The sequence below is a fragment of the Serinus canaria genome, chromosome 4 (genome assembly GCF_022539315.1).
Source record: "Serinus canaria isolate serCan28SL12 chromosome 4, serCan2020, whole genome shotgun sequence".
Taxonomy (NCBI): domain Eukaryota; kingdom Metazoa; phylum Chordata; class Aves; order Passeriformes; family Fringillidae; genus Serinus; species Serinus canaria.
The window spans coordinates 36,559,742-36,586,833 of record NC_066317.1 but is presented as its reverse complement, the minus strand read 5'-3'; the positions used below and the strand labels follow the sequence as shown (position 1 = coordinate 36,586,833).

The following is a 27,092-nucleotide window of genomic DNA, read 5'->3' as shown; positions in this document are numbered from 1 at the left end:
TAGCAAACTGACATTTCTTACATTTTTCTAAAATTTTTACCATTTGTTTGCCTATCCTTAACACAACAAACAGCTGAAGGGAACGTATAATATTAGGAAATTATTTGGAAATTGTTCTATTTAAGTTTTAATAGCTGGTTTTTCTGTGACTCTTCTATTCAAGCAGGTATCATTTCTCCTGTGAACCTCAAGATTGACTTGCCCTTGTGTAAGGCAAAAAATCCTACTGATTTCCTCTGGATTTTCAGAATGTGGTCCTTAGATTAAAAATGTTCAAGTAAGCTATTATCCAATATTTGCAACTGCTTTCTATCTCACTTTCAAGTATTAATCACAATTAAAAATTAGGATACTTATAGAAGCTTGTGACTTTATTAAAGGAGAAATATAAGCTTAGATTTTCTCCAAAAAAGCATAATACCTGTATCCAAGTGATGGGAAGCTAAAAGGAAAACATTGAAACAGCATTGAACAAAATTTTGTATTAATTTACAGAGAAAATATCTGATAGAAAATAATTAAACTGCAGCAGCAAATCTATGGGTCGGGGCAACTGACTGCAACAGCAACAACAAAAAAAAAAGCTTCCTATTTTATGCCTTTTGACAACAAAAGAAACTCATGCTAAAAGGTCTTTAGAAAATTTGTGATATTATTATTGTGCAACAGCCACTTTTCCAAGTTACAGAAGAATTCTTCCAGAATCTAGGATATTTCACAAGTTCTTAAGCTATTTTCAAGATCACTTACTTATATACTTTTGACTTATTAACTCAATTCCAAACTTACTTTTTTTTAAGCAATTCTTTTTACTCAGTAAAAACTAGGACTTCATAAGCTATCTATTGCCCAAGTACCTAGGGTGGTTTTTTCAGTGGGTATCATACTCTGACAATGACTCCTCTCTCATTTACAATGCATGCAAAATATATTTTGAGATTAAAGCAGAACATTTGCATGCCCTGTACTTCAAAGGTCTAATATAGCAATTCTTATTCAAGCAGCAATTTTTATTCTCCCTTCCCACGGTGGTTTGATCTCTACAAAAGTTTCACAATGACACACCTTGACTGCTTTGTCAGGGATAAAACTAAAAAAAAATCATCTTTGGATTAAGAAATTCTTACCATGTTATTACTGCCATACATTTTCTTGCTAGTAATTCTAGGGCATAATGCATTGCTTGTGCTGCACTTTCTCCCAAGACAGTACCCACACTGATTGCCAGCTCCAGTTCATTTCCACGAATCAGGTTTGCCATCGCAAGCTTGCTCAATGAAAAAATATCATTAAGGGACATAAGCAGTTTTGGACATTCATCACGTGAGCATATGACATTCACCTATGACACTTTTTACAGAAGGGCAAAATATGCAATAGTTAAAATCAATTTTATATATTTTGGGTCTCCATGAGTAAATAATTGTGCACCATGTGTTAATGTGCTTTTAAACAAACAAATAGATTTCCTTTAGCAGAATCTTCCTTTATTCAACTGAAGAGATCACATTAATATGATACCTAAAATAAATGCATAAGGAATTAATACATAAATGCTAGGAATTCCATCTAGTCTTAAGAACATTAGCAATGAGAGTGCATATCTCCCCCTCTCTTTCAATGAAAGGAGACTCAAAAACCTGAGAAAACAGGAAGGACTGTCCTGTTCTTACTCCCTCTGAGCATAGTTACTAATAGGCATATCAAAATGTCAGATCCTACAAGACTACACAACTTCAAATATGCCTATTTAGTAATATAGGAATTAACTGATTCTCAATTTCTCTCAGAATAGCTCATTGGGATGAAATTATATTTATTTGGGAGGATAGACATGTTAAGTCAGCAACAACAAAATCCAGATAAAATAAGGAAAAGAGACAATTTGTAAAATTACAAGCAAATAAAAACCACAATAACATGTTTTCTATGTGTCAGCTCTATTTTTTGTACTGAGGGGTGGGGTTTTCTTTTCCTATTTACTTCTTCATTTAGACTGCAAATTCTCTAAGGTGAATGATTGCATCTTCTTTAGCACAATAACTTCCAGTTCTGAATGGGTATTTTGGGTCATCAGTAACAGTAACACTTAGATGTATATATCCAAGGTACTTTAGTATCTTATATTGTCTAATACAACAAGATATTGTAAATAAAATTCAGCAGCAACATGCTACCTTCTGTGCATGACAGAAACCTTGAATCTAATAGAATCAAGGGAGCTCTGCTACTAACTTTAATATTATAACTGCCTAACTTTGCATAAGTAATGAAAAACACAATCAAATGATAAATGCCATTGTAGAATATGACACATAAATTTTAAAACATGTGTAGAAAGGAAGTAAATGTGGGCTTTTTCATCATTAAAGAAAAAAAAATACCTCTATATTTTCAACAGCCAGATGACAACATGCTGCAAGCACTGCACGGCCATCCTGGAAATACCAATCTGCCAGTTCTTTACTGACCTTCTGCAGGAGACTGCAAGAACAAAAAAGAAATTCTGCAATATCACTTTAAGGTTGGAGTGCCTTAGGTCTTAATTTATGTAAAATTCACTACATTTGCTTCTGTACCCTAAAAGTTGCTATATCTGGCTCACACTACTAGCTTGAAAAATGCAATCTGTTTGAGCTTCATCCACTACTTATGTTGGTGCATACTGAGGTGGGTCAGTTTCCCAAAGTTTACATCAGTAGGAATTGTCTCTTCAGACTGACAGAAGGAAAATCAAATACTTGGATATCCAATCTGTACCTGCGAAATCTGCACTACTACTTCTCTAATTGCTTAAAAACTGCTCATGTAAATGAAGTAACTACACAGCCTCCAAACTGTTTTTGTTACACAACTATAACTTGATAATGTAAGTCCGGTTTTTGAGCACTGTTCTAGACAAGGAGAGGTGCATATTTTTTTATGGGTTTTTTTTTTATGGGCATGGACAATGAGAATCACAAAATGGCTTGTGTTGGAAGGGACCTTAAAGATCATTCTCTTTCAAGCCCCTTGCCATGGGCAGGAATGCCTTCCCCTAAACTGGCTTACTCAGAGCCCCATCTAACCTGACCTTGAACACTTCCAGAAATGGAACAGCCACAGCTTTTCTGGGTAACCTGTTGCAGTGCCTCACTGTAAAGAACTTTTTTCTAATATCTAATCTAAACCTACTCTCTCAGTTTGATTTTTATTTTCCATTATCAGAATCTTCACTTATGACAAAGAGCAAAGCTTCAGGAGGAGATTAAGTCTAATAACAGGGGATCACAGATACTTGTTAATGCTAAATCTTACTCACCAAAAGTTCTCAGTTAATATACTATATATTTTAGTGCACAGGAATGCATCTTACATTTCGAGCAAGGGAAAAAGACATTTCTAATTGTAATGCTCACATATGAAAAATCCATTTTGTGCCAGGAAGCACAATAGAGAAATTACTGTAGCATCAGCTGGTTAGTAACTCTACTAAGTACTAGAAGATGCAATATTTTGTTGTACATTGCTAATGCCAAATTAAACCATTATGCTTTATCTCCTTAATGACTTTACACTCTGCAGTAAGGTGAGGTTTGTAGTTATAAACTAGAACAACATACTCATTGTAATCATCTGTATTGTTTCCACCAGAATTTGAAGTTCCGCTTGTTGTGGAGAGTGGTAACATCTGTATATTTCCTTCACAAGCTGCCTGGAAGTGAATAAAATAAACATTAATTAACGCAGAATTCAAACTGAAAATGAAAATTTTTAATAACAATAAAAAGAATCTAAGATATATAAAAAACTTTCTAAAGCCCAGTTATAACAAAGAAAATGTTTGAATGTATAAACTAATTAACTAATTCATAGCTAAAACTCAGCCTAGTTTTATCTAGCCATACAAGAATTCTACTGAAGCAAGAGACTTCTTCCTTCCTATGCATTTGTGCAGGATTCTTCAGCATTTGGATATAATGGATGGTGTTGGCTAAAACCTTAATTTTTACACCCCACGGAGCAAGCAGCTCTGAGGGAAGGATGAAGTCCATAGATACTGCTCAGCAGGTGTACCAGCAAATCTGGAAAGATTCGGCATATAGTGGCTTAAGGTGAACTTTTTTTTGTATCTGGCAAGTATTTATTTCTAACATTAAATACAAAGAGATCAGTGTGGATTAAAATTACATCAGTTGACAAAATGGTGGTTGGTAAAAGGTTGGACTCGGTGATCTCAGAGATCTTTTCCAACCTAATTGATTCTGTGAATTTTTTAAAATTCTTTCACATGCTTGAAGATGTAGCTGGGATAACACTATTAAACCTCAGGGCTCAGTTACAAAGGAAGGTAAATCCTAGCATTTTGTTGCTCATTATTATCTTATTAAACCTTTGAGACAAAGACTATTCTATGAATTGTAGTAGCTCTGCAATACCTCTCTTACATGCAAAGTAAAGATCTTCCTGGAGCTTTAACTTGCTTTAAAGTTCAAACACAATCATTTGAACTATAGTTCAAAACAATATAAGCATTGTCAAAATTACATTCCATACATTATTCAGCTATTTGGCTAAAACCTACAGATGATTTCTCAGTAGAAATTAATGAGAAACCAAATCCTACATGAATCTGAAGTTAAGCGCAATACCAGCTGTTGAAAATCAGGTTCCATTTCAATTGAAATTGAACACATTTGTTTTCATTATGACCATTTGGTTGTAGTTTAGAAGAATCAGGCTTTAAATCTATAAACGTGAGGTACCTCAATCTTATGATTTCTGTATAAAAACTGGTCAATACCACATGGAAGTAAAGACTAGGGCATCATTATTCAGCTATTTTGTCTTTTAAATATGTATGTCATATTGTGAATTACAAGCTAAGAGCTAAATTCATCTCCCACACTGTTATATATGTAGCAATACCTGTGCAACAAGTAGAGCCTCTTTAAGCTGACCTCTTGAAGTAAAGAAAGAAACCAGTTTCTTCACATCTCCAATAGCTATACAGTATGGGATGACATCATCATTTTCTTCCTGAATTAACTGATCAGCTCTCCTGATTAAACAAATGAATAAATAAACAAGAAAGAACCATATATATGAACAATTACCAAACTTAATGACATGGTGTAGGTGTTTGATGAAGCCGAATAAAGTTCACTCAAACCCATCTGCCTTTCCAGACTTACAAACTGTGAATACTGCACCTAAAGAGTTTATAAAGTTGCAATTTATTTTCAACCCTTTGATTCTTGTACACAAAGTTATTGTTGAAATCCTCCACAGTTCCATCCCAAAGCTTACTGAACAAAAACTAACATCACTAGAATGCTGTAACAAAAGACAAGTATATCTGGTAATAGTATCCATCCTTATTACTTGTCTGTGTCCTTTTATGAACTGAAGTTAAAATTTGTCATCATATTTTAATTAACTTACCTTTGCATTAACTTCCTCCAATATTTCATTGATACACCAGGTGCAACTGAGAGAGCTTTGTCCCACTAGAAGAAAGCAGTAATACATTTAACATGATCATTTCTGTTTGAGAAGCAGCCATATTTTAAACTAGTGTAACTTTTCTTCCATTAAAAACATATTTGTCAAGAGTTAAATAAGGAATGAGTTATGCTTTACACTGCATATGTTAAAAATAAGTGGAACAAGATTACTTTTTTGGGGACTTGTGACCCATTCATTGCCTCCCCATCTTTGCTAGGGTAGTTTTCTGAAACCTTCATATTTTTTAATTCTGATATTTTACCTCTCCAAGTTCTACCATTAGCTCACAATATCGTTGAATTTGTCCTAATCTTAAATGTATTTCTGCAGCTTCTTTGAGTCTTTCTTCTTTGCTTGGTGCACCAATTCCACTTCCAAATTTAGACATCTTTACTGTTGTCAGTTCTTGTGCCTTGGACTGAGGGGGAAAAAAAAATTAAGAAGTTTTCTGTGATGAAAAAAAGTTTCCTTAAGAATTAACTATTGCTAAATATTTCAGCAGAATATAAAAGTTATTTTTAACAAAAAAACTCTTTATCAAAAAGGCTAATTGAAAGAGATTTCAATAAGATTACAGTGAGCTATATTTATGTTGTTAAAGTAAAAGTGTTAGTGTTTTATTGTACATATATTTTTGTGGACACACAAACAGAACTTCATAGGATTAGCAGAGCAGCTACTATTATTACAGTTAACAACACTAATAAACTTTAATCACTTGAGAGTCATAAGGAACATAGGACACTCTAAAAGAGCCTATGATTTTACAAAAGAGACAGCATGTAACAGCAAACAACAGGTGATACCTGGCAAGTATTAGCCCTGGGGCTGGCAAGCGCTTTCCCTGATCCATACCAGTAGATCATCTTTCCTCTATTTACAATCTAGTCATTAGAGTATGGGATTCTTTAGTACCCCTAAGAACTTCCTGACAGAATGATGAATCTTCATATTCTACAAAAACTGTGTATCTGGTTGTATATTCATAAATGCAGATACTAATAAATTTATGGCCTAGCACTTGAATTTCCCTTACTCATCCAAGTCACTCTTAAGCTGTGTATCTGTATTAAGGACAGGTTCTCGCCATTCCTTCTTCCAGAGAGCTACAGAATGTATTTCTACTGACTCTCCCCCATTTTCAGACATTAATACTTCTGTCTGTTCTTCTGAACATAGCTACACACTTCATGTTTACACAAACAAATAATTTGACTTTACTGAACATAAAAGTGCAGTGTATATAATAGGCAAGACAATCTGCTTCATAGCTGAAACTGTAGTGGTGATTGCTTGCAATTGCTTTTAATTGTTTTGAAAAATGCTTTTCTAGTTAATAACTGTAACCTAGAATTTTAAAACTGAGTATGCATGAAGTCACACAGACTCAGCTAGATACTACTGTAACAGACTAGTATTGCAGTGAAGAACTGGTATTACACAAATACCTTTAGATATGAAGTTGTGACCTTTTGTAAAGCACTGAATGTTATCTTTAATTAGTGAAATACTACATGGACTAACAACCATTTTCATGTACTGTTTGTGCTTAACTTACCAGTCTAAATCTAATGAGGTGTTTCATATGCATAATTCCTTTGCAGTAGTTTTGTGGAAGCAAACTGTCATCCTGTCCCTTTATTACGGCAACCAAATCCCATAAATTTTTGCTGCCTCCTGGAGGCTAAAATTGTTAGGGAAGAAGAGTTTTATTACAGTTACGTTCAAGAGAGAAACTTGAACTTATAAACATATTGGAAAACATTTGTCAGTCAACTCCAAGAAATTCAGACAATTTCAGACAATTTCAATATTAGAACCTTTATTATGAAAACATGAGTTAGTTCAAGAGACTACAAGTCCTTCAGTCTTCTTGAAGGCTGTAAAGATACAGTGAGATCCATGAACCTATTTGGCTCTGTGCAGAAATAGCTGAGGGCTCGCCATTAGTTTTGCCTTTTGCTCTCAAATAAATGCAAGCTATCTTGTGTCTACTGCTGGCACAAACCAACAGTCAGCTGCTGCCATGCAAGAGCTGACCCAGGACTTGTTAACTACTTTCTGTAAAACAAAGGCATGGGCCACGTAGAAAAGAGCTTCAAGGCTTGACTGTCACAACCTGGTTTACTATCTTAATACTGAATCTTAAAATAGACATATATAGTATAACACTGAATAAAGTCTAGAAGAGAGTGAGTATTCAAAAGCTCAAAAAAAAAAAATCATTAAACCTTTGTCCTAAAGAAGCTTTCCTAAGAATAAAAGCATCACAAGTTAGAAGTCCAATTATTTCTAAGCTGGTAAAAAGCATAAAATCCTTGGGAAAACTCACCTCCCCCCCTCAAAAAAAAAAAAGGAGACTCTTTTTTCTGTCCACTAAAACTAAAGCACTGCCCATACATGATCAAAAAAGCTTTTGTTCTTGAAAAATTCTAGTATTCTTAAAACAGTTTTACTGTCAAATCAACAAGGGAAATAAAAATTTACAACTTCCGTAAAACAAGAAATTCCATAAATATATTTTTAACAAAAGAGAAAACATCTAAGTTTGAAATTGAGAAAGATTGTTTCATCACTTCTAAATTATACACTTTTATTTAGCTAGAACTCATACCAAATATTTTGGATTAATTAGGTCTTTTTAGATCAATGTTTTGGTTTAAATCACAACAGTGTTTGACACAAGTTTAAGTAGTAGTAGAACCTGTAGTTTGAAGTAATTTTGTCCTTGTATCTCAAGTGCAGCTTCTATTCAGGTAAGAACTCACAGGAACCCATATTTTTTAACTCATTTGCTCTGAGAGGCTGCAGCAATTTATAGAAAATATTACTGTGCAATGGAGAAAGGCAGTAGTTGGATACTGAGGCACAGGTCATCTGGATCTATAGTTTTTAAAACATAAAGAGCAATTTGGGTACAGACACTGGGGCAGTTCAATACTTATCAGTAATGAGGGTGGTCTTTTAAAAACTCTAATGCAGTTTGATTAAACACATAATTTCATTTTCTTCAATAGCAAATTGCTGTCAAATTAACGTTTCGTACAGCAAATTATATTATTTCACTAATTTAACTTTGCAAAAGGCTGGATTGTTTTTTGCAACGATAAATTAGTGAAATTTTTTTTCACAACTGACAAACAATTCAATAATGGAAATTTTTATATGCTGAACTGTTAAGAAATGAACTTATTTCTGTATATTTTCTGAGCTCCCTTTAAGAAAGAGAGAAGAAAATGGTAGAGAAAAAAGAAATCTCAATTTTGGAAATTGATTTCAGAAAAGAAAGTGCCTATCGAGAACAACCCTAAGTTTGAAGAATACTTACTGAAAAAAATTCTGAAAACCACCTTAGTTTTTTTCCTTGAGGACTTCCTGACAATTTTTCCAATTCCTGTTTAATATCCCTGGAAACTTTACCACACAGCAAAGGAGGAGCTCCAGACTCCACAGCGCGATCTAACACACACAAAGATTTATATATGAAATTAAAATTAGAAACAACCAAAGGAATAGGAATAGTAAGATAAAGAAAATTAACACAATGGCTTATACAATTTGCTTACCTGTATTGCCAATAATATCATCCCAACATCTGTCTGTTATGATATTTATTTGTAGAGGATTTATAAGAGGTGTCAATGACCAGAGTCTCACAGTGGAGTCACGAGAGCAAGATGCCATAGTAAATGGACGACTAGGATGACACGTTAATCCTAGTAGAGGGAATATTTAAAAAGACAGTCAAATAATTTTATCTAAAAACCTTTTTGATTAAATTACTTTATAAATTTCAGACTCTATTAGAATGCATTTCCATACACAAATAAAACAAAAATTAAAAGATATTACCATATACATCTGCACCATGATCATAAACTGTGTCCAAACATGTTCCATCTCTTGTGTCCCAGACTCTAATTGTATAGTCCCAACTGCCAGATATTAGAAGGTAAGGAATTTCAGGATTCCACATCAGTCCCCGTACCGGAGCTGTATGTCCACTAAGAACATTTATACAAGCATCTTGTGTATAATCCCATATCCGAACGGTACTGAAACAGGATAAAAGAGAACAATTTATATCAGATCACTTATTGAAAAATAATTATCTCTCTACTTCTGCAATATTTTAAGCTTCAAATTAATCAAAATATTTCTTTGCATCACAAGAGGGTCAAAGAGTTGTAGTAAAAGGGGCTAAATCTGGCTGGCAACTGGCCAGCAGCAATGCTCATCAGGGTTCAATTCTAGGGCCAGTCCTGTTCAATGTATTTTATTGTCAAGAAGTTTGCTATCAAGTTGTCTTCTGTCATGAATCACTACACTATGAACTAACAGATTTTGCTTCAAGCATAAACCTGTAATGAATGATAATGGGAAAGCAATAGAAGCCAATACTTCAAATTTTACAAAATATCCTTTACAAAAATATCTTGTATATTCTGCAGGGAACTGGCTTAGAATCACAGAAAAATGCTTCCTTCTGCTTACCATGGATTGATGCACCCTCCCTCAAAAGGAATGGCATCAAACCGAAAAACAGAAAGATCCAATACTCATTAAAATTCTCTGCAGATTCTACTTAAGTACACTTTTGAAAAATACCAAATAAGGGGAGGTCTTGTACCTGTTTCTTCAGACCTAATGTAAGTATGTGGTATCCTCCTTGTGCTATTCTTTGCAGTAACAGTATCAGGCACTGACCCTGCTTTTGGGAGAGCATATGGAAACCTGCACTCCTGCAGCAGTTGCGACTATTTTGGATAATGATCCTGCTGTCCAAATACTACATAAAGCTAGTAGCAGAGCTAAAACCTGGATCTGAGCAAGGCAGAGATTTCAATTATTAAGTATTGACAACACCATTACAAGCAAAGATGTAAATTTCTCCAACAGTCCTGCTTGAGTTTTTAATTTTTCTAATAGTTCAGAAATACTCACCCGTCATCAGAGCCACTGCAGAGGATTCCTTCTCTGAGAGGAGACCACCGTACATGAAACACCTTTGCAGTATGCCCAGTAAAAACTTTCAGTGGTTGATCAGAGCTGGTTGCCAAGTAGTAAACACGAACATTTTTATCCTCACAACCAGTAGCTATCATATCTCTGCAAAATAAAACCAGCAAAATCCTTGGTCACAGAGATGATGAAAGCTTTTTTAAATTTAAACAAAATATGATGTGCAATTTGCAATTTTTTTTTAATACCAATTTTTTGCTTCTCCATCTCTTCAAGATGTAGCTATCGATAATACAATTAAAAAACTAAATCAGAAAAAACCTGATAAAGATCCCTTAGTTGCAATCAGGAAAATATTTGCACTTATTTGACTACGCACCCAATACACAACTATTATTAAATTGAATTACTATATTTTTTTTAGCAAAAAGTTTTCATGTCACTATTAGGAATTATCTACAAAATTTACATATAATCCCAATGTATTTAGTTGTCTGCTCCATTTTCACCTTAACTGTCATTACAAGGACACCAATCTCACCCCTCTTTCCTGGTATTGAATATCTTTTTTTTTTTCCCTCATCAAATATTCAGCTAGATAATTTTTTTTCTCTCATCATTATGAAATGATCCTCCTTTGAAAGTTAAGAAAGTTCATGATGGTCAATGAAATATACTATTGGGAAGAGAGAGTTGCAATAGGTATAACCCTACTTTGGAATAGATAATTTCAGTGTTTTATTATCACACTAAATATCACATTCTAGATAAATTTGTGTTATTTTACTGGCAATCCATTTAAATAGTAAAAAGTGTCAATTTTTTGGGTTAATTTTTACTTACTTGTTGTTTTGACTCCAGTCACAGCCAAACACTGCAGCTGGATGTTTGTACTTGTGAAGAACATTGCCATCAATGGTTCGAATAATACTGAAAACAATTAAAATGTGATATTAAAAGGAAATATACATTCTGGGTAGACTATCCAAAATTAGTTTTATTCTGTGCAAAAAAAACAGAGAGCAAAAAGATATACAAAAAGAATACAAGAAACAGCCACAAACAATATCAGCCCCTGAATCACAACATTTAACTGGATTTTGATTGTACAACATCTAACTTGACTTCAGTTATCTATGTTTCTTCAGAGGGGCTTTAACTGTGGTACATATTTCTTGAAAGGATCTCACAGCCCAGAATCAAAGTTGTAGTCATGGCTTTAAGGTACAAACAGATCTTTATGAAGCAATAAGAAAGTTGAATGTTCTTTAAAATTTCTGCCCATTATGTTTGAGCTGGAATGACACAGGTAGCAGAGGAAACAAATGAAGAAGGATTTTTAAGATGTACTGAAACACAATATACACAAAATTGGTTTCAATGGACATTCATGCATTTTTAGAAATGAGGTATTTTACTCCTGTGATAGTGTGCTTGTAGTTATTTCATTCTAAAATAGTACTTTTTAGTCCTTGAAACAACAAACTGAAAAAAAAATTTAAAATTAAGACAAGTAAAGTTGGATGTCTTTTGAAAAGTGTCCTCTACAGATAAGAAACCTAGAAGGCTATTCTTGTCCAAAAAAAAATCACTATTTAGTTTCACTATCAGTGTGTCTTAGACACTATTCCCTTTGAAAACATTTCCGTTAATTTTTACTTAAAATCATAAAAAATGTACCCTAACAAGTACAGAAGAGTAATATAATTTAAATTTTGTCCAGTAAGAAAAGGTGGGAAATTAATTACTGAGAGTACTGTCAAAATTTATGGACTTGAGAAGTGCATTTAGCAATATTTTTCTTCCAAGAACACTCACCAAAATCCATCACTGCTGCAGGTTGCTATTCTTTTGGAATCTTTATGACTCCAGGCAATGCAGAAGATTCCATTCTTTCCATGCTTCAAAAAATGCAAAATACCTATCAATAAGAAATAATTCACCCCTTTTTCTCTCATCTATTGACTCATCTTTTTTTACTTTATTCTCCTATGATCTTCAGCCCTTTTCTCCCAGTACAGTATACTGTACAAACCACACGATAATGAGTCCCAAATATAAGCTGGATGTTTGAGAATCCAAGTCCAAAACATTGGGACTATGGAGATAAGCAGTAAAACTGCTACAGCCTCCAGGATCTAAGGGACAAAACCAGGTCAAGCTGAAGAATGAGCAATCTGTAACTGTATAAACCTGAAGCTTAAATAAACAACACTGTGGACAATCAAGAGGGACCTTTGGGCCTTGGGGCGATGGCTCAAGGGATGTGAAGCACAAGTTGTGCTCTCTTCTGTCCTGCCAGTTGCAGAGAATGATGTGGCAAGAAACAGAAAGATCATGCAGATGAACAACTGGACTTGATGCTGGTGTTGCCAGCAGGGTTTTGGGGGTTTTGATCATGGGTCAATTTATACAACACCAAGCCTGCTGGCAACAAATGGGCTCCAGCTGTCTCCAAAGAGAAAAATGATCTTAATTCAGGAGTTCATAGGGCTCACTGAGAGAGTTTTAAACTAGTTTGGAAAGGGACCAGGGCCAGGCTTGCCACAAAGAATGTGTAGGGAAGAAGAGAGCAATAGAAATCACTCTAGTAGCACTAGGAGGCTTAAGAGGCAGTACCTGGAGCAAGCACAAGCAGCCAAAGATGTAATCTCTAGACAGAACTACGGGGCATCCCTTTGCACCTCCACTGGGATGTGGACAGAATCAAATACTTCTATTAGTTGCTTGTACCCCAACACACACAGTATGGGGAACAAACTGGATGAACCAGAGATCAGTGTGCAGTCACAAGCCTTTGACTGCATTGTGATTACAGAGACACAATGGGATAGTTTGCATTACTGGAATGTTGCCACAGAAGCCTACATAATATTTAGGAAAGACAGGCCAGAAAGTCACATAGGTGGAATTTCCCCCGGGTGAGGCAACACTTAGGATGCATCAAGCTCTGTCTTGGGTTGGATGATGGGCAAGTCAAGACCTTATGGTCTGGATAAAATACACTGTTATGGGTATTTGCTGTAGGCTGCCTGATAGATAAAAAGAAGTGGATGAAGCCATCTACAGCCATCTAGAAGCAGCCCCAAAGTCACAGGCTAGTCACTAGTTCTTGTGGGGCACTTTAACTATCCTCACATCTGCTGGAGAAGCAACACAATGAAGCACAGAGTCCAAGAGGTTGCTGCAAAGTGTTAATGACAACTTGCTGTCACAGGTAGTGTAGGATCCCACAAGGAATGAAGTGCTGCTTGAATCTCATACTAACAAGCAGGGAAAGCCTTGTGGGAGATGTGAAGGTTGGGGGCAACCTTGGCTGTGGTGAACATTGAGACTGTGGAGTTCAGTATCAGGCAAGGTGGAAGCAGGGCAGCAAGTAAGATGCAATCACGAACATCAGCAGAACTACCTTTAGTCTCTTCAGGGATTTTCTTTGAACAGTTCCATGGGAACATTCCTTGCAGGGAAAAAGGGTCCAAGAGAACCAGTTGATATTCAAGGATCACTTCCTCCAGGCTCAAGAACAATGCACCCTGATGAGCAAGAAATTGAGGAAAGGGGCAAGAGATCTTCATGGATGACCAAGGAACTTCTGTCATTATTTAAGCGCATGTAGGAAATGCACAGGAGATAGAAGCAGTGTCAGGCCACTTGGAATTAATACAGAGAGGTTGGCAGAATAAGTAGAAAGGAGATAAGGAACACAAAGGCTCATCTGGACTTAAATCTGGCCAAGGATGTCAAGGACAACAAGTAGTACTTCTTCAACTCCATTAATAACAAAAGGAAAACCAAGGATAATATAGGCCCATTACTAAATGGAGGGGGGATCCTGGTAGCAGATGCAGAAAAGGCAGAGGTTTTTACAACAGTCCTCACAGACAGAACCACCTCTCAGGAGTCTCTGACTCAAGGGACCAGCATAGAAGAATGCTGGAAGAAAGACTTTCCCTTGATCAAGATGAACTGGGTTAGAGAACACACAGACAAACTTGACATTCACAGGTCCATGGGCCCTGACAGGATGCACCCACAAGTGCTGAAAGAGTATTACCACAGTGGGGCTGCTCATGGTCATCTTTGAAAGGAAGGATGTGGCAATCAGGAGAAGTCACTGAGGTGAGGACTGTAAGAAAGCAAATGTCACTCCAGTCCTCAAAAAGAAAGAGGAAGACCCAGGGAACTACCAGTCAATTAGCCTCACCTCAATGAATGATGAAGGGAGAGCAGTATGTATTGCTCACCTTGACTTCATCAAGAATTTCAACACTGTCTCTCACAAAGTCCTCACAGTCAAACTCAGGAAGTGTGGACTGGATCAGTGGACAGTGAGGTGGATGGAGAACTGAACAGCAGATTCCAGGGAGTTGTAATCAGTAGCACAGGGTCTAGTTGGAGGCTCCCAAAATTCAATACCAGTCCCAGAATTGTTTAGTTTGTTCATCAATGACTTGATGAAGAGGCAGATGCCTCCTCAGCAAGTTGACTGATGACACAAAGCTGGGAGGAGTGGCCAATACCCCAGAGTGCTGTGCAGCCCTTCAGAGGGACCATGGCAAGTTGGAGAGATGGGCGGAGAAGAACCAGCTGAAATTCAGCAAAGGCAAATGCAGGCTCCTGTACCTGGGAAGGAATAACCTTAGGTGCCAGCACAGTCTGGGGCTGATCCGCTGGAAAGCAGCTCTGTGGAGAAGGTCCTGGGGGTTCTGGTGGACACCAAGCTGTCCATGAACAGCAGTGCGACCTTGTGGCCAAGAGGCCAATGGTGTCCTGGGGTGCATTAAGAAGAGAATTGCAGCAGGACATGAAGGTGATCCTGCCCTTCTACTCTGCCCTGATGAGGACCTCTCTGGAGTATTGTGCCCAGTTTTGTCCTCCTCCGTTCAAGAGAGGTACGGAACTTGTGGAGAGGGTTCAATAGCTGTCAACAAAAAAGATTTTTCTAACAAGAAAAGGCTGAGAGAGCTGGGCCTATTCAGTCCTGAGAAGTCACAAACTGAGAGGTGATAATCAATGCCTGCCAGTATCTACTGGGAGCATGCCAAGAGGATAGAGCCAGGCTCTGCTCAGTAGTGCCAAGCAAGAGGCAATGGGCAGAAACTGATGCACAGGAAGTTCCAACTGAACTTCTCTATTGTGTAAGTGACCAAGCACTGGAACAGATTGTCCTGAGAAGTTGGGGAGTCTCCTTCTCTGGGGAGATATTCCAGAACCATCTGGATGCAATCCTATGCAAAGTATTCTAGGATGACCCTGCTTGGGCAGGGAGGTTGGACCAGATGACTCCCTGTTGTCCCTTCCAACGTTAATCATTCAGTGATTCTGAATAAAGGTTAGTTACTTGCTGGAATAATGAAGTATGTGGGCATGAAAAGTTGTGGTATGAGAAAACTTAATTGGGATGTGTATCAGGACCAGTATTACAGAAAAGATATTTAGCACAAATGCCAATATCAGTATTAGAATGCCAGAACTCCTGAACGTAGGTATACTTGTTTTCTGCTCGTGCCTCTCCTCACTCCCCCACCTCTCTTCTTAAAGAGCATCCCTCATACATTGATGCAGATCTTATACTTACATGATTATGTCTGTATAATCTAAAGATCACTGGGAATACACAAAATAGTGTAAAATACTACAGAATAATATTACACATATCCTTATGCCAATAAAAATGATGCTCCTATTTCAGGACTTAAAAATGCCTAGATAAATTTCAGGTAATACAAGGCAAGCCACTAAACGAGTCATACTGCTCAGTGTGCTGCAAAATGGAGCTTTATTGATCTAGACTTCAGGTACTGAAAGTTTTTTCTGACCCTTATGTTTGAAAACACAGAACACAGCTTTCATTTTGATGCTGCGTCTGTATGTCCATATATGTTTACACAATTAAGGAATCAGCACTGCTTTTGCCATGTATTCCTACAGGACCAATTTTAAGACAATGGAGTCCATCTGGTGCTTCACCACTCTCATATCACAAAACCCAGTCTGAGGAAGTAAAAATACTTCTGCCACACATGTAAACAGGCACCTAGATAACTCTATAGATTTTTATACTATAGCACCTTTTAAAAACATATGTACTTTGGCCATCTCTATGGACACTAGAGGGAATGACTAACTTACATACCATGTAGACAAAAAAAGTAGTTATCTCATCTTACCTCACTGAATCTAGTTATCATTTTGCCTTTTCGAACATCCCAGATAAAGCCACCATTTCTGGATGTTCCACCTGCTATGCAGTTCAGGTTCCCTTAAAGAGAGATGTTTGTAAAATATTACAATAATTATAAAATCACAATATTGTTTGATACTGGTTCCACTTTAAATTGAAGAAATGTAATGTGAACATAAGACATCAAAGGTACATGAACATGAGTTTTCCATATTTTAAGGCCAGCATTTGATACTAAGTCACAAACATCAATTTCAGTGAAAGCCTGACCTGTTTTTCTACATTCCTGTTTTGAGGAATGGTGAAATAAAAATTGTATTGCTGTAAAAAGTGCCTTAATGCCTGCTAAAAGTCTTGTATGTGAGAAATTAATGCTCATGATGCATATGACTAACTGAAAGAGAGGAAACCTCTATGTTTCAAGCCTAAAGTCGTAGCAACTAAAGCACTTTCCTTTAAAATTCCCTACATATAAAGACAAATCTTATAAATGAGAGAGAACACCTCACAGTATTTTGTTTCCTTGAACTTGCACCACTGCTGCACCTAAAAACATCAAGAATGTACCTGAATCTGTAACCACACTCTAAAGGGTGGAAAATCAGAGTAGAAAACTTCACAATAAACACCGGAAAATTCAGTTCAGGTCTAATCCAAAAGCCACCAAAGTCTCCTCACCACAGCGACTCTCTATACCAATATAGCTATGCTTTTCATGAAATAGCAGATTTATAGGAAAGTTTTGACTTATTTTATTCCAAGCTTCAGAAGCAGAAAAGACAATCTATGCAGGAGGAGTCTAGCAAGGTAAATATATAAAACTGAAATAAACTCAGGTAGAAGAATGATGGGGGAGAAAAAAAGAAAAAAGCAGTAATAACCTTTTTCAAATGTCTTCTGAGACCAAACAAATGGGGGCATGCATTAGATTACATATTAGGAACAAAGTGTCTGGGAGTAAGGTGAAAGGAGCACCAAAAAAGAGGGACAGGAGCTTTTGGACTGGGTGCTAAGGAACAAAATTGAAGCATGTACTTCCAATTTACTTAGAAAAAAAAAAAAAAAAAAAAAAAAAAAGGCAAAAAAACCCCCCCCCAAAAAACAACAACTCCAAAAAGCAACAAACATACACCCCGCCTACAGCAAGCAAACTATTGATTCAATGTTAGATAAAACTAGACATTTAATTTAAACTTCAAAATTAAAAAACCATTAAGCACTGTTTCATATTTCATATTGCCATGATTTCCATATAACAAAAATTATTTGTGAAGATGTATATAAGGTGCAAGAGAATCTCTGAAATGAAAAATTGCAAATTTAGTTCACACATGCAGACTACATTAAGCTTCCTACCACAATATTTTTCTTCTGTCAGTTATTATTTCTTAAGAGTTTAAAAGTGCAAGTGAGAAGAGAGAGATGAATTATTTAGATTTTAAAAAAATACATCTGCCATCCAAAGAAATAAAACATGACAGGAAAGTCAACTTATTGTTAACTACTGACAACTATCAGAAGTTTTTTTTCAGATACACCAAAGGGAGTTACAGAACAGCTTTGAAAACAAAATTTCCCAGTGAGTCCAGTTATTTGTCTAAGAAAAAGTAGATGCTTTGCAGAAAAGACACTTCCTATTCTAATAAGGTTAAAACAGAGTTCCTCAGTGATTAGACTCCTACATAAAGAAGGAAGAAAAAGAGATAATACATATGATCCACTATTTCAGCACAAAATATAATCTGAATTCCTTTAAGCAGCTGCTTCTCATGCAAAGCAGGACATTTTGTCATCTGCATAATGCCATGTTAGAAACCTTCCAGAGATTTTCCTCCCTCCATTCTGAGTATGAAATACTGGGAGCATTACTCAGAAGGGTAAGCTTCAGCAAGGTCTGAAGCATTGAATTCTACTGGTTTCACAGATAATTAAGTTTTGTTTAAACCTCAGAGGATGGCTTTCTATATAAAACTAATACTTTTATATATGACAAATTCTGCAGTTAATGCTAATTCAAAGAACATTTAGACATACAGCAAAATATTCTTACCTGGAGCCCAAGAAATGGAATAAATAACCCCCTCATTACCAGGAGATGTATAAACCGCTGATAAAGTATTTATGTCCCAAACTTTTATTGTGCCATCAAATGAAGCTGTAGCAAGAAGATCAGGGTTATCAGGTTTGAATTTGCAATCAAAGATGGTCTCAACATGTCCCTTAAATGAAACAAATATTTAATCCATTTTTATTACATTTGATTTTCTTCATAAGTCCAACTCTAGATCAAACTCTAAAATACATTGCATTTAATTTAATTGTCAGGTCAATTAATAGCTCCAAAACCCTTTTATATTTAGGCTTATCAGTCAAAATAAAAGGCATAAAATAACTTAGACTATAACATGCTCTTTCATAGATTATTATTAAAACCAGAAAAATTCTTTCCTGAAACCATAGGGTATGCAATGCCAGGAACTTGTTAGCATTTTCTGTTCAAAATATGTTGCTAAAATATTGAATTAAAAAACTAAGTAAAAAAACCCAATTTTAAAAACAAGAACAGTTTTTCCCTTTTGGTAAAAAGTACCTGATTGAAAAAATAAAGCTCTGTATGTTGAACAGGTTCTACAAGTTGTGCCTAACTGAATATTCTGTGTTTCTACATACAGTCTATTCTCTATTGCACCTAAAACTTCAATCCATCAGAGTTTTAATGTATCAACTGATTGCTTTCCAAGACATGCATTTGTAGAATTTAAGTTGCTAAAAATATGAAACACAAGTATTATGTAAAAAATTTTTTAAGCCTCAGTTGCTTTACAGAACCAAATCCAATAAAAATGGAAAGAGAAAATCAACCAGCAGCCTCTATTCAAATGCATATATGAGTACAGCTGAAAATTGTTGGGCTTTGTTTGTTTGAGAGTTTTTTTAGTGAAAGGGAACTTGGAAAGAGGAAAAGAGAAACATCCTCAAAAACCTCAATAACCAAAAGCCTGGTTAAGAAAAGGGTCATCTAATATGTTAAACCTGTTTCTGAATTTCAGCTTCAAAGGAAATTTAATAATTCTTTGTAATGTTAAACTGAGTGCATTCACCATATAGCTCTCCGATTTGATTCAAACTTTTATTCTGAATTATAGAAAACCCACTAGAGAAAATTTCTGAGAAGGTCATTAAACTAAAATTTCAGTTTAAAAAATAAACTAAAAACAAGTCTGTAAATCTTGATTTCTGTTTTTTAAAAACTGTCAGAATACTTCCAGCAGAATTCAGTAATTTCCAATAAAAGATTACTTTAAACTTCAGAAACTGTCATTTTGTTTCCTAGAAATTTGGGCTCTTTTTAACAATAGAAACTGCTGTACAGTACTGCAAAGACTTCATTCTCCATTTTTTTGCTGTTAGAAGAAAGTGCATAAGTCAAATAAACTCTCTATCCAAAGACAGAGATGAACCATACCAAATCTCTAAGGAAATCCCACTTTTTGGCTCCCATGTCATAAAGTCCCACTCCACCATCCATGAAGCAACAGACGGTATGACCAGGAGGAAGAGAAAATGCTTGGTTTTGGGTTAAAGTTGGAGGAGGAACAGCCTCACTTGTTGAAGATGTGTGGTGATTTTTAGTAGGATACTGTGATGAACATGCTTAACAATATAAAGTAAAAGACAAAGAGAGAAGATTATTTCTCATTTCAATAATAAGTGAAATTATAAAGAGTAAGCTTGTATTCTAATAGGATTTAAAACAAAAGAAATGGAGAATTCCTGTATGAAGCCTGGCCTACTAAAGAAGGACCTTATAAAGTACTTGACCCTTTAGTGCTGCTAATCCACTAGCAGCAGAAGGTACTCTAATTAAGAACTAAATAGCTGACCTACGCTACCGAGATTGATCTGGACTCATAAATAAGATTTTCTTAAGTTGCAGCCATTAAAATGAATAGCAATCAAAATTACACTTACACTTTTTTTTTGGAGGAGAGCTTAGCACATGCAAGCCATGGAAACCAGTTTGCTTCAATTTAAAATTATCTATAGGTGTTGTACGTGAAACATTCCAAACACGTAACACACCAACCTGAGAATCTGAGGTTTAAAAAAAACAAAACAAAACACAGAGGTATGTGGTTTGAGGACTGATTTATACAAAAATACAGCAGTGAATTAAACTTCAAGTCCTAAGAATAATTTTATAAGAAGGCACTGTCAACTCCATAGGATCACACAATAGTTAGGGCTGGAGGGAACCTCTGGAGATCATCTAGTGTAACCTCCATGGCATCCTATTTATCCTCCATTCACCACCATGGTCATATCGCTACTAACAACAATCATTATTAACATTAGCTATTTAAACACAGGTAAATTCTATCCCTATTTTTATAAAATGTTCTGCCAGTCCTAATTTCATTATTCATTAGTTCAACCTGAGCCATAATGTCTATGGTGTAGAAAAGAGGCAGGAAATAGATTACTTTCTTCTTTTAATTTTTTTAATCTTTGAAGTGACATCAAATAGTACAATGCATTTTTATTCGTATTCCCAAAGGAATGAATATATTTTTTGCTAAAGGGTGCATTAGGCAAATATTATTTAACAAAATGTAGAAAGTCACATATTTATGTACCTAAAACTTTTAAAACATGAAAAAACTGCTCAGTGCAGTTTTATTATTTTCTGGTTTTGTGTTGCGATCCTTTTTATGTACAATTCACGTATGCTTCTACTGGTAAAAATATTATGAAACAGAAAAATTAAACTTGGAGTATAAATTTTTGGAGACTCAATCCTGTTTTTGTTATTTTTGTATAAATCAGGAAATAAAAGCCTTACCTCCAGTTATAAACATTCCAGGTGCACTAGAAACCCAGGCTAAACACTGAACAGATGCTGCTGCACTGGGAAAACTAAAAGTTGTGATACAGGACAGAGATTCAGAATCAACCAGCCGAATACCATTATGTAAATTAGCAACAAGAAGGTAATCAGTTGACAAAGGGTCCCACTCAAGAGCAGTAACTGGATCCTCTTCATCTGTTCCTTCAAGAGACTCTGGTCTTAAGACATGTTTCTGATTTTTAGAACCTTTAAAGTGCACAAGAAAACAGGTTATTTAAAATTTTAATCAAATATATACTTTCAATAGTTACAAGACTGGCAAACATAATTTTTCCCTCTCTCCCTGAAATTTTCACTAGCCTGCTCTCTTGTCTGCAGCAGTGAAATTAATGAAGCTGTCTTGGCAATATTTGACTTAGAGTATTACTTTTTCTATAAGATTTGACTTTATGTTTAATACAGCAGAAAACAGAAGCAGTTACCAGATTTATAAACATAATTTTATAGAAAAGGAAAGTAAGTTAAATCACATACATTGTTCTAAGAATTTCTGTGAGTAAAGGTCTGCAGCACAGCACAAAATACAAGCCATGTGAGTGCAAGTAAATCTTCACACCACAGCATATACAGGCAAAATAAAGGCAGTAAGAACCAGAAAAACACTGTGGCAGTAAAGGTTTATTCTAAAGAACTGCCTTTAGACTTTTTTTCTTCTGTAACACTGTGTGTGCAGCTATGAAGTGTTTATAGATTCTGCAGCCAAAACAGACCATTAAGTATGTAGTCTGACACCCACAAAAAAGATGACATGTTTCACTTGATGATCCATATTATTGAAACCCACATTTTTTTAATACCATATTTTTCTCACACTTTTTATTTTTACAGAGAGATTAATCTTAGTTGTATAAGACAGAGTACAGTCCAAATGAAATAGATCTGTATTTTTGAAGTTGTGATCTTATAACAAAAAAAATTACTGCTTTTCTAGAAATAAAGAATTGACACCTTCCATTATTCATACATAGACTTCATGAAAAGTATCAGTCTGATAAATACTTGGATGTTATCATATTAAAATTTATTTCCTTTTCCCAGTGCCAGGGCTAACTCAGTCAGCACTACAGAACCAAGGGAATTTATTCTCTGTGACATCCTGTGTGACAACTTAGTAGAGTGAACTCAAGGAAAATTTATTTTGCATGGCTGTTGGAGAACATCTCTATGTAAAATTAACACATTATTTAAAAAACATTATTTTCTCACAAAGTTGAAAATCAATTTTTATTCAAGGAAGAAGCAGTAAGGAAAAAATTCAAATAGTCAACCTAATACAGATATCTGCCTTTGAAGAAAACTATGAAAACAAGTGAAATTTTACCTTCAAATGAGCATATCAACATGACACCTTCTTAGTAGAGAACTAGACTATTTATAAAGTATGCACAAATGTGTGTGCTGGATTTCAGATGAGAAGAGATAAATACTTACCCATCTCTCCTTTGACAGAACAGAACCATGAAGATAATATTAAGTATGAGGTGAGATTCTACCTATAAATTTGCAGAGGGTTCTAGAATATGAAACAGAGGACTCCAGAAAAAACGCAAAAGTAGGAAAGTAAACAAAAGATTCAAATCTTTCAATTCAAAATAAGCTTGCAGGAAAATATAGTTCAGTAGAAGATCATGGCTGTTACCATTTGCAAAAAAAAAGTGTTTACTGCAGTTGTGAAAAAAATGCAGTCTTATCTTGGTCTCAAAAGGCAGGAGACATAAAGAAAATGCTCTGAATTCTTTATCTAAGAAAGTATATTTTTGTGATATGGAAGGAATAGGAATATTGTGAATCAAAAAAAATTTTATGTATGTACCTACATTATAGAATCTAATTCTAAAGTGAGGAATTATATATGGAAAAACCAGAGATACGTATATAAAATGAAATACTTTGTCATATGAGTCTTTACCTGATTGAAAAATAGATAGGCTTCCATCAGTATGTCCAAACACCACCTTTCCTTTTTTCTTTGGATGCCATCTAAACAGACTGATATCTGACAAGAAACTATGTGCTTCTCTATGCACAGTTACCCCGCTGTCAGGTCCTGAGATAGTCCATATGTACAGAGGACCTCTGTGCGACACAAATGCAACTGCATCACCTGCATTCCAGCACCAGCCAAGGGATGCAGGAATTCCTGAAACACACAGGTAAACCTTATAAGAACCAGGACACAAAATTCAGGTAGTATTCCTTGACCCAGTATCAGCAATTGTCTTGAAAAACAGTAGAAATAATTTTTCTACATAGAAGTTGCTAGACTGAAATTTAGAGAAATGTGAACATCTTACAGTGTAAAAGCAAACTACACTTCCAGAGGCAGGAAGTAAAATAATTTCTCAAATTACTTTTATGCTACTTTGATGGGCCATATTTCATGATATCTATACTTCATCAGTGCCAAAGACAATCACACATTTGAAAGATGATAAGCCTATTCCTGCAAACAATTCTTTCATTCATTCATAATTTCATTCCCTACTATGCTTTGCTGTCAGTTATTTACTACTAAGATAGTAAAATACTGAAAATTGCAAAATTCCTGTTTTAGTAAAATACAATGAAATTTAGAGATAAATTTAACAGAAGCAGATATTTTTGACAATATCAGATATTTTAGTTCCATGATAAAAGGGAATTCTTGATAGCTTTCTTCTGTAAACATGACAGTTTTATTCCGTTGTCTAATACCTAAATGTAGGCAGTCCCATTTAAGAATTTTGATCTTAATGTCTCCAACCCTCATAATCCTCAAAATTTAATATTGTGTGCCTGAAAGAATAAATGACAGTAAGACGAATTTCTCAAGCTGAAAACTTAAAACTGCATTTAGACACTTTTATGTGGCAGTGTAAAAGGGACTAAAAGAGAAAGCAATAGAAGGTTTAAACTTATTATCTTAATTTAGTTTCTAAAAATATTAAAATAGTAATAACATTTCTTCATGTGTAGTCATTGGCTGAAGTAGATTTTTAAACAAGCCATGTATTGAAAAATAAGAACCAGCATTTATACTTATGAATAAACTGATACAATATTTCTTTTGGAATAGATTAAATCACTGTGGAGTTTTCCTTTGCACGATATAGAAGATAGAAAAGATTTCCAGAGGTATCCCTAAATGCTCTGGAGAAAAAAGGAGTAGAGAGTCCCAAAATAACTTATTAGATCCTGAGATTCTAACTGTTCTTGGTTTGCACCCACTTTCCAAGAATGAAAATGTAGGAGTCAAGGATGCCTGATGAGAATGACCCTAAGAACAGAAATACAGGTACTGCTTTTAACTGGCATAAATCAGAACTGGATACAGAAATGTAACTGTAACACAGATGCTTAACCCCCTAGACTTGTAATAAAATCTCCTGCAGTTTCTAGGCCTGAGACAAGATTCAGGTAGACAAGCATTAGGGTATTTAAACAAAAGCTGTTGTTCAAATTCACTGATGATTTATACTTGAATCTGTTAAGGCTACCTTTTATTTGCTTTCACTTAGCTAAAGTCGTTGTGAAATATATTATTTTAAAATTTAATTGTTTATCCTTTTATACAGTGATGAAAATAATGTTGGTTTTGGGATTTTTTTCTCCCCTGCTCAACAAGAAATCACTAGCAAAGTTAATTCTTGAACTGGCTAAGTTCTTTGGAGAAAAAGAATAAGGCAAGAGGAAGATGCATAATTGCAAGATGCAATAATACATCTTCCTCTTTACCAAATGCAAGACGGTTGAAGGCAATTTACTCAAACACGCTACCATCATTTTCTAGAATGAACTGCAACAAATCTGACAAGAATATTGTCAGATTGTGTTAGGCAGTTATTATTGTGTTAGGGAATTGTTAAAAGTCCAACCTCCCAACTACAGTGTTTACACTATATCAAGTATTTCTCATACCCATGGATCAAGCTGTATGGATAAAACAGATCTCCACGTCTAAAATACCTTTTGTATTGTCCAGCTTTGCCACAACTTTCTGTTCATTCACATTCCATATGATCACTAAACTATCTGCACTGGCACTTGCAAACACGTCAGGGTTGTGGGGACACCAAGATATGGCTGTGATTGTCTTCTTGTGCTCAGACATAATTGCATGGAGCTTGAATTCATTGTATCGGTGATCCAGCTAAACAAATAGTAAAATTCATTTTAGAAATACATTTTTTGTGAACTTACTTTAAATACCTCTGGGTTGGAGAATACTTCACATAACAGTATTAGAGTTACAGATGAATTTATAGTACATTTAACTATTGCCAGTACCTCACATCCTAATAAATAAATTCTCATATATTTGACTTGGAAAGAAAGGTTGCCTGATATCCAATTATGCAAAAACCAGTTTAAGGTCTATCTTCCTGTCACTTATAAATTATTACATTTCATTTAGAAGTGTACTCAAACAATCCTAAAATGCTTTATTTATAGGTATGGTAACAATTATTTAGTAATCTCCAAGGGGGTAAACAGGAAAAAATACAAAAATGAGTCTGAAATACTTCTCATTTTTTTAAATTACTAAGTACAGTTAAAAATACCTATATAAAAAAAGCCCAAATATGACACAGTAAATTGTGTTCATTTTAGTCCTACTACCTGTATAACTCTTAAAATGGAAGTGAGTACATCCTTTATTTCCTCACATATTTCTCAATCTGAAAATTCTATGTCACCCCATTTCTGATTTTTAGTTAGGTATTGATATACAGCAACTGCAAACTTCAGAAGACCACAGTGCTGAGGTGTTTGGGCTCCAAATTAAATAAAGGTGGGTCGCTGAATCCACAACTTTGAACCATTTTAATCCACTTTGCAAAAGACTATTTTTTACTACAGCTTCAAAAGGAATTGTTGAATTTCTCCCTCAGAACCCAGTATTCTATCACAGAGCTTCACTCATCTCAAATGTTTGCTGCACTGTAAGCCTGTCTTCTAAAAATAATTCTTGACACACACAACTTCAAGAGTATCCTGAATGGAATATTGAGCTTTACATAGTCATCTTCTCAGCACCAACCATATTTGCAAAAGCATTGCAGAAACATTTGTTGAAAGGGTTCAAAATGAGATCAACAACAATGTAAAAGTGTAACTAATCAGATGAACAAGAATAATCTTACCTGATAAATATAAACAGCAAGGGTAGCACAGTAGGCAAATCTGTCCCCACTAGCGGCACATATATCCTTGTTCCATGGCTGACATCCAGCAGCTAAAAGTCCCACTTGTTTCACATGTGACATTTTTGGCTTTAAAACAGAAATTCATTAGACTCCAAGATGACAAAGTACTAAAGAATAGAATAACAGATTTTTGTTCCATTAAATAATTTATAAATGTCTACTTTAAAAATATAACTCTCCTAAGATACAAATGAATGCATCTGAAATAAAGACAAGTAGATGTTCAGAGGCTTCAGTGCTACACAAGAAAGGGTGCCTGATATCATTCGCAACAATCCAGTTCGAAGAAAGGTTGGGGGGGGGGGGGTTTCTGCCCCTAAAATCTTGAAGTCTTCTTGATTTGTGCTAGCTGAAACTGTTCATC

The 27,092-nt window shown here is 35.2% G+C and overlaps 1 protein-coding gene across 1 annotated transcript in view; it reads right to left on the bottom strand.

Annotated features, from left to right (window-relative positions):
* Nucleotides 1–26,794, bottom strand: part of WDR17 (WD repeat domain 17) — a 37,353-nt gene extending 10,559 nt beyond the window's left edge. The window contains exons 1-21 of the mRNA XM_050973710.1: nucleotides 26,666–26,794; nucleotides 25,488–25,671; nucleotides 23,452–23,682; nucleotides 21,477–21,728; nucleotides 20,606–20,728; nucleotides 20,100–20,287; nucleotides 18,684–18,852; nucleotides 16,620–16,711; nucleotides 12,268–12,350; nucleotides 11,293–11,379; nucleotides 10,432–10,596; nucleotides 9,340–9,542; nucleotides 9,054–9,203; nucleotides 8,816–8,946; nucleotides 7,046–7,171; nucleotides 5,750–5,905; nucleotides 5,425–5,489; nucleotides 4,909–5,041; nucleotides 3,603–3,694; nucleotides 2,385–2,484; nucleotides 1,128–1,267 (exon numbers count right to left, since the gene is read on the bottom strand). Coding sequence (XP_050829667.1) covers nucleotides 1,128–1,267; nucleotides 2,385–2,484; nucleotides 3,603–3,694; nucleotides 4,909–5,041; nucleotides 5,425–5,489; nucleotides 5,750–5,905; nucleotides 7,046–7,171; nucleotides 8,816–8,946; nucleotides 9,054–9,203; nucleotides 9,340–9,542; nucleotides 10,432–10,596; nucleotides 11,293–11,379; nucleotides 12,268–12,350; nucleotides 16,620–16,711; nucleotides 18,684–18,852; nucleotides 20,100–20,287; nucleotides 20,606–20,728; nucleotides 21,477–21,728; nucleotides 23,452–23,682; nucleotides 25,488–25,671; nucleotides 26,666–26,788 — 2,993 coding nt within the window. The 5' untranslated portion in view covers nucleotides 26,789–26,794. The remainder of the gene's footprint in view (nucleotides 1–1,127; nucleotides 1,268–2,384; nucleotides 2,485–3,602; nucleotides 3,695–4,908; nucleotides 5,042–5,424; nucleotides 5,490–5,749; nucleotides 5,906–7,045; nucleotides 7,172–8,815; nucleotides 8,947–9,053; nucleotides 9,204–9,339; nucleotides 9,543–10,431; nucleotides 10,597–11,292; nucleotides 11,380–12,267; nucleotides 12,351–16,619; nucleotides 16,712–18,683; nucleotides 18,853–20,099; nucleotides 20,288–20,605; nucleotides 20,729–21,476; nucleotides 21,729–23,451; nucleotides 23,683–25,487; nucleotides 25,672–26,665) is intronic.
* Between the last annotated feature and the right edge of the window lie 298 nt (nucleotides 26,795–27,092).